This window comes from Penaeus monodon, chromosome 7, assembly GCF_015228065.2.
Source record: "Penaeus monodon isolate SGIC_2016 chromosome 7, NSTDA_Pmon_1, whole genome shotgun sequence".
Classification (NCBI taxonomy): Eukaryota; Metazoa; Arthropoda; class Malacostraca; order Decapoda; family Penaeidae; genus Penaeus; species Penaeus monodon.
This window is the reverse complement of record NC_051392.1, coordinates 29546654-29554153: the sequence shown is the minus strand read 5'-3', so window position 1 is coordinate 29554153 and position 7500 is coordinate 29546654. Positions and strand designations below refer to the sequence as shown.

The 7500-nt window shown below is 35.8% G+C and overlaps 1 protein-coding gene across 1 annotated transcript in view; it reads right to left on the bottom strand.

The window, feature by feature from the left end:
- The window catches only part of LOC119575582 (inactive tyrosine-protein kinase transmembrane receptor ROR1-like), a 20781-nt gene that overhangs the window by 434 nt on the left and 12847 nt on the right, over window positions 1-7500 (bottom strand). The window contains exons 6-17 of the mRNA XM_037923230.1: window positions 7168-7291; window positions 6097-6221; window positions 5730-5856; window positions 5280-5439; window positions 4362-4601; window positions 3990-4223; window positions 3413-3633; window positions 2841-2970; window positions 2499-2634; window positions 2146-2278; window positions 1748-1893; window positions 1-1391 (exon numbers count right to left, since the gene is read on the bottom strand). The exon at window positions 1-1391 is cut by the window's left edge and continues 434 nt beyond it. Of these exons, the coding sequence (XP_037779158.1) occupies window positions 962-1391; window positions 1748-1893; window positions 2146-2278; window positions 2499-2634; window positions 2841-2970; window positions 3413-3633; window positions 3990-4223; window positions 4362-4601; window positions 5280-5439; window positions 5730-5856; window positions 6097-6221; window positions 7168-7291 (2206 nt within the window). The 3' untranslated portion in view covers window positions 1-961. The remainder of the gene's footprint in view (window positions 1392-1747; window positions 1894-2145; window positions 2279-2498; window positions 2635-2840; window positions 2971-3412; window positions 3634-3989; window positions 4224-4361; window positions 4602-5279; window positions 5440-5729; window positions 5857-6096; window positions 6222-7167; window positions 7292-7500) is intronic.

Here is a 7500-nt window from a genome sequence, read left to right as displayed (position 1 = left end):
TGCTAATTAAAAAGTTAATTTAGAAAATCAGATAAAAAATATAGTATCACATTAAAGCTTACTGCATATAAGCAAACAGATATTGACTTAGTAACCATGTGATGACAAAGCTATGTCAAGCATGAAGAGTGCATAACAGCATGGCCATCAAAAATAGTTCATTTCTTTCAAAGCTCCTCACATCTGCACATGGCATTAACATAAGGTAAACATCTCTTACAATTCAATCACTTAACTGTCTTGCAAAATTATTTGATTATTCATTTTGGCATATGTCACATGCTATGCCATGACCAGGGGTCACAAGTACAGTAGTAATTTCCACAAAGCACTAAATATTTTCATAAGAAATATGTAGGTATAAGCTATAACATCAATCATGCTTTATGTATTACTCACTCCTATTACAGAAATTAGAACACATTTCAGTTCAGAACTCATATTATATATAATATCAGGTCAGGCTATATAAAAACACTTTGCCAGATGGGATGATGATGCACTAAGGACTCCTACCTGAGGAAAACCTTCCTCATCTTACCACTAGGATGTCACAATTCTGCATCATCTGTATAATTTAAAAATATTTAGCAAATAACACTCTCAAATGACAATGAAGCAAAGTGAAATATTCCAAATAATATCAAATCATGAACTCACATTTTATGTATATGTTACAACAGAATAGTTTCTTGACACTTGATTCCCTAATCTATTAAACACTCAAGAGATCAGAAAAGATGTTCTTTTCAGTTCCATACACACTTTTCACTCAAGCACTGATTTTCTTTTCTTTTCACCATACAAGAGCAGCAACAAGATGGTCACATTATATCCATGCTTAGAGGACCTTGTTGTGCTCCAAGCATACACGAAACATCAAACATCATTCCCAAGATGTGATGAGATTCACTGAACATTCCCTTGTGAGAGTTAGGAATCAAAAGTTTCACCATTTAGTTCAGAGATTTGCCAACTGGGTTTCTGTTCCCATATTCATAGATTGTGGTTGCGCCACTCTAATGGTAACTGGTGATCCTCCCATCACATTGCTACGCTGGGCCAAATATACTGGTTGTGGGTGCCCTACAGGCACTGACAAACGTGGATACAAGCCAGGCACCATCCCAGGAGGTGGTGGTGGTTGGTAAGGAGCAGAGTAAGCTGGTGAATGGGGTGGTCCAGGAGGCTGGTAATGTGGGCCTGGATGATAAGGCCGAGGAAGGTGTGGGGGGTGAGTATTGGAGGAGAGGTTGGTAGATCCAGTGTTATTTGAGGGACCTGTGCTGGAGTGCTGTGAGCCAGAATGCCCAGACACACTACCACTCAGTGTGCCAACCAAACCTCCATTATCTAAACCCTGCCAGGAACGTAGTCGACCATGTATCTCCCTGCAATGAAAATCAGTATGTACTGTTTGCAGGCACCTTCAAATAGTTGTGATTAACTTCAAAAATATATTTCTGCACCATCAATATTTCATTGTAAGAAGACATTCCTGGGATTACTAAAGAGGTAACAGAAACACACCTGAATCATAACTAAAATACTAGAAAGGAAGACAACGGTGCCTTTTGTGGGAATTAACAGGGTAATTATGTTGTTTCTATGATGCAAGCTAAATATCTTTATCAAAATAAGGGATCATTACAATTCTTACTATGCAGAACAAAATTATGAAGAATAGAACTACTGCATTATGCAGACCCCAAAAAGTGAAATAATTAATCTTCAGATTAAGACTTACCTAAATGTTGGTCTTCTGTTTGGAGTCTCATGCCAGCACTCAACCATGAGAGCATATATGCGGGGTGGGCAATCCTCTGGGCAAGGCAACAGATGACGGGACCTTATCATATCTATTACCTCCTGGTTATTATATCCATAGTAAGGCTGAAAAGATGCAAATAAAAAAATCATGAAAAATATGAATAATGTGAAATTAGGAAGCAATAACAGATTTTTTACTAAATATCATGCATCCAAGTCTGCACATTATGTTTTTCCGACAATACTCAATGTGTCTCAGAGTAGTGAAATAGAAAACATAAAAAGCTAAAATTTTCAAAAGATTACAATTGCACTTCATATGAACTGTAGTGCAATTTAATGGCCCTAACCAGAAAGTCCTTATATGTAACTCACCTGTAAACCGTAACTGAAGATCTCCCACAGAACAACACCAAAGCTCCAAACATCTGATTCTGTTGTAAACTTTCCATACAGAATTGATTCTGGTGGCATCCATCGCACTGGGAGCAGGCTCTTACTCTGCACTCTGTAATTATTCATTTGAAATTAGCTTTTCAATCAATTATTTGCCAATACTGGAATTCACTATAGACTATGCAATATGCAAAAATAGTAAAAATATATGCAAAGATACCTTTTTTACTACCTTTACTTTTACATATTGTATATCAAATATTAAGAAAAATGTCAATAGCAAATGGGTAGTACTGCATTATACTCAGAACTCTTATAAACTTTGTAGATACCTGTAATAATCAGAAGAGTAGATATCCCGAGAAAGTCCAAAGTCTGATATCTTTACAGTCAAGTTTTCCCCCACTAGACAGTTACGGGAGGCAAGATCTCGGTGGACATAGTGATGGCTTGCAAGGTATTCCATCCCTAGTTGAGAGGTTGTTTATTAATATATATATATATATATATACATTTCAATTTTCATATTCCACAAGGTAAAAAGTAAAATTCAAGATGTAAACTGATACATATACAAAATATAACTGAAGCAAACACCTTACCAAGAAATTTTATAGTAGGCTTAAAGGATCAAATTACATAAGTTCAAAAACAATAAATGAACTTAGCCTTACCTGCAGCAATCTGAGTTGCAATGACAAGCATATCTGGCTGTTCTAGTACAGCCTGGGACATGCCATCGTCACTAGATGCGGAGACATCCGACCGTGGGGAATGAGAAATCAAGAACTCATGCAAATCACCCTGTGGGAAAAGGTACTTTTATAAAGTACATACCTCTCCTGATATTATCTAACACACACACACACACACACACACACACACACACACACACACACACACACACACACACACACACACACACACACACACACACACACAGAGAGAGAGAGAGAGAGAGAGAGAGAGAGAGAGAGAGAGAGAGAGAGAGAGAGAGAGAGAGAGAGAGAGAGAGAGAGAGAGAGAAGAGAGAGAAAGAGAGAGAGAGAGAGAGAGAGAGAGAGAGAGAGAGAGAGAGAGAGAGAGAGAGAGAGAGAGAGAGAGAGAGAGAGAGAGAGAGAGAGAGAGAGAGAGAGAGAGAGAGAGAGAGAGAGAGAGAGAGAGAGAGAGAGAGAGAGAGAGAGAGGATCTATCTGTTGATATTTATCATTTTAAAGGAAAGTTCACCTGATAAGCTAGTACATACCTGGGACATATGTTCAAACAACATACACATAGGTTCCTCCTTCATGACCACTCCCAGCAGGCAAACAATGTTGGGATGGCGAAGGTCTGTCATGAGTTCTACCTCCCGGTGAAAATCCTGACGAGTTTTCGCTGTAGCGTTCTCTTTCAAAGTTTTGATAGCCACCAATACTGAGCTTCCATCCGGACTCATTCCTTGTAGTTCACCTTTGTAAACTTTACCTAGAAAGCGAATATTTAATATTTTTTAAAGAGCCGCTATGAAAGTTTAAGGTTGAGAGAGTAAATATTAAATGAATAGATAAAAAGTCAGTAATATACAAATAGAAATTTCCCAGTTAACCAAACTGCAAATCTATTTATTTATCGATTTACTTTCTATTAAAAATACTTCAGATACTTTTAATGGTTTTACATATAAGGCAACTTTAATTAATTCAAATTACATATAGTCTCATCCATAACAGATAACCAAATCACAAAGATGACATTTACCATCAATTTTAACAAATAAATTATGTTACACTAAAAAGATATATCAACACAAACAACAAACAATAATAAGTTATTCAGCTTACCAAAGGCCCCCTCTCCAAGCTCCTGCATGAATCTAACGTTAGCTAGGGGAAATTCACGAGCCCGAAGTTGCTGCTGTTTTGGGAGGAGAGCATTAAGTTCTACTGTCTTTGCCTTTGGGGAAGGCTGTTTAGGTGATTTAAACTTTCTGCGCATACAAAGTCCAACAATCAGTGAAAGGAACACTGCACCACCAATCACAGCTGCCACAAGGATGAATACTAATGTATTGTCATCTGAAAGAGTAATGAGAATTTAAAGATTAATATGTTTTCAAGTTTTTGCAATGTATAACTATGTACTATTTACCTGTACATTCATAAATAGCTACAAACTTGCACCTAATCTTCATCAATCAGAGATTATGTACTTACTGCAAACTTGTACAGCACATTCTTCTTTGGATACCGAGTGTTCAGTAGCAACAAAGCACCAAGGTTGATTCTCTTGTGCACCAGGGTTACGGCAGTAGTTATGCCCTCCAATTAGCTCAGGAAAGTCAGCTGTGCGAATATAGAGCTGATTCTGACTCCATGGTTCGCAAATACGACCTGATAATGTGCGACTCTCTGTGCCTCGGTAGGACTCACCATTACCAACATAGCACTTCTCATCTGTCAGGAGATAAAAGAAAAAAAAAAGTGAAGAAAATGAACATACATATTAATTTATTTATTTATTCATTTTATTATTATTATTTTATTGCAAACCTGTGGACATAAAACAAAGTTAGAAAACCTGATATGAACGAATACACAAAATGCAATTTATACTATTTTATTCCATATCTCATGACTTTTTCTTGCCTTACTAAATTCCTTACAAAATGTTTAATATGAACTGCATGTCCCACAGGCAGGTGCCTATAAAGTTTCTACATGCAAGGATTCCTCTAACATCAATTAAGTTTTTAAATGATTAAATAATTTTCAGTGAAGGGTTCCAAGTAAATAGAATCCAGAGTGAATGAATCTCATGTAACTGGAAGCAAACATATTTTCACTAATATTACTTGAATCAGAAGATCAATTTCACTGATGACATAAAAGAACATATACTTAGAGCATTAACAATTCTTCAAGCAGTTTCTAACTCAATTATTTTGGTGTACTTATCAATTTTTTTTTTTTAAATAAGCTAATGTAGTACAACTTGTTCACAGCAACATATAGATTTTCAGTTTATATTACTGCCAGTTTCAAAATAATTAGAAGTCATTTGTCAAATTTATGAGAGAGAGGAGGAAAATTCAGAGTGTGCTCAAAGACTGAGGATGAGAAAGCCTATCTAACCTTCAACAAGAGGATCGCTTTGCACGCCCAAGCGAATGCAGTTGAGATGATCCGGTGATGTGATGGGAGAGAGTTCCTCACACTCTGGGATGGGCAGCTGACGGCCAATGAGCTGGTGCTGCTTTGCAATGACATATTCCATCCTGCATACGTCATTTACCTGAAGTAATTTGGGTAAAGTATTTTAAATATATGTTTACATATGATTATAGTGATACAGTGGCAATAAAGTCACCAAAAAAGAAGAAAAAAAAAGATAAGGAAGAGGAAGAAAAAGAGAGAAAGAAAGAAGAAGAAGAAGAAGAAGAAGAAGAAGAAGAAGAAGAAGAAGAAAAGATATATATATATCTATATCCTTACCACCAGTTTAAGCAACATATTTTTCTTTTTTTACATCAAGTTAGCACTTTTGTATGGTTTCCAATTATAATAACAATATACCATACTTACAAGAATTTCACATTCCTCGCGGCACAACTGCCTAGGTGCTGGTTCTGGCTCATTCTCATTGCACAGTGGAAGTGCAGCATAGCAGAGAGACTTTATGGCATAGTCCTCACAATTTGAAGATAGATCACTGCAGAAAAGGAGTTTGATAAATTGACAATAAACTTTATTCAGTTGACAGATGTATCATCAATAGTATCATTCAACAACTATTTGTACATCTAAGAGAATGATGGGAAGTCGGAGGGAGAGAAATATAAATATATTTACTCATCTCCTTGTACATGTTAGTATTGCATATATAACCATAACTTCCCTTCATGTAATTCCCTGCTCTATCATGATCTTTCAATGAATCAGTTTCACTTACTTGGAATGAATTATCACTGTAATTGCAGTTGCTAGCCGTTTTTCCATATCTGCCAGATGTCGTGGTGATCGGATGTAAATGGAATGGTTGCCAATGAAGCGACTACAGGTAGCACCTCGGTAGACCTGAAGGGGGGGGGGGGGTTACTGATTATATTATCATCACAAAACAAAAGCTACCAAAATATGTTACATAAATAAAAATGTTTATGCTTTACTTTATATAAGGAAACATAAATTGAATTAAACAATCTCATCTGTTACCATAAAAGCTCACCACAGCAATTCTCCCCAAAATATTAACATAACAGAGTAAAGGAGTGTGGAGGTTATGATAATTGACACAGCACCACCATTGGGCTGGACTTGAGATTGTAAGCCTCTCAAGTTTCTTGTGGAAACTTGTGGAAAAGTCTCTTTGAAAGCCATAATTGGTGTGTTAATACATTTCTGTTTGTTGTCAAATATCAGTTTCAGTTTGATGTGGCACATAAGTCAATAAACAGAATAGAAAATATAACGTGTAATAAACACATCTTTAGTCAAATTAACCATTATTTGTGGATTCAAAGTTAACCTAAACACTATAATGAAAGCTAAAATAATAATTTTAAAGAAATGATAATCAAGCATTTTTTTAAATGATAAAGCAAAAGAAAAACTGAGAGAAAAAAAATAACAGGAGTACCCTAAGATAAAAGGATGAGAACAAAGGACACCCTCAAATTCTATTTATTTTTTTTATTTATTTTTTATTTTCTTTTTTAACATTTCAAAAAACCTTTATTGATAACACTGCTTAATCATACTTCTTTAGTTGCACACCACATAATACATCTTATCTGATTCAGCTAAATATATACAGTAGGCTTCAAATTCCAAGACTGACATTAAAGTTTACAACAATGTATGATTACTATCTGAAAATATGTTGCTTGCAGTGTGTATTGTTACACTTGTTTGTTCATTGAATTATTAGGCAAGAAAAGATTATAATGAGGCCCATAAAAACAACAGTATTAGCAAAGCTACTTCACAAAAGGTAAACCAAGGATTACTTGACAAGACTAACCTGGCAATAGCCTTGACCTTCTACCTCATCCTCCGTCGGGGGCGGCACCCCCGGGGCCGGGAAACTGCCTGGGACGTTTGGGAGGTTACCCACTCCCGGGAGCCCCGGCATGCCTCCGGGCAACCTTTAAAAAGACGTATCATGAACATCAAACTTTTGAAGAAGTTCTACATAAATAACAATTATAATAATAATAATAATAATAATAATAATAATAATAATATATATATATATATATATATATATATATATATATATATATATATATATATATACAAGAGTGGGTACAATAGACACAAGTGGCCAGCCTCATACAGCTGAATATCTAGAACT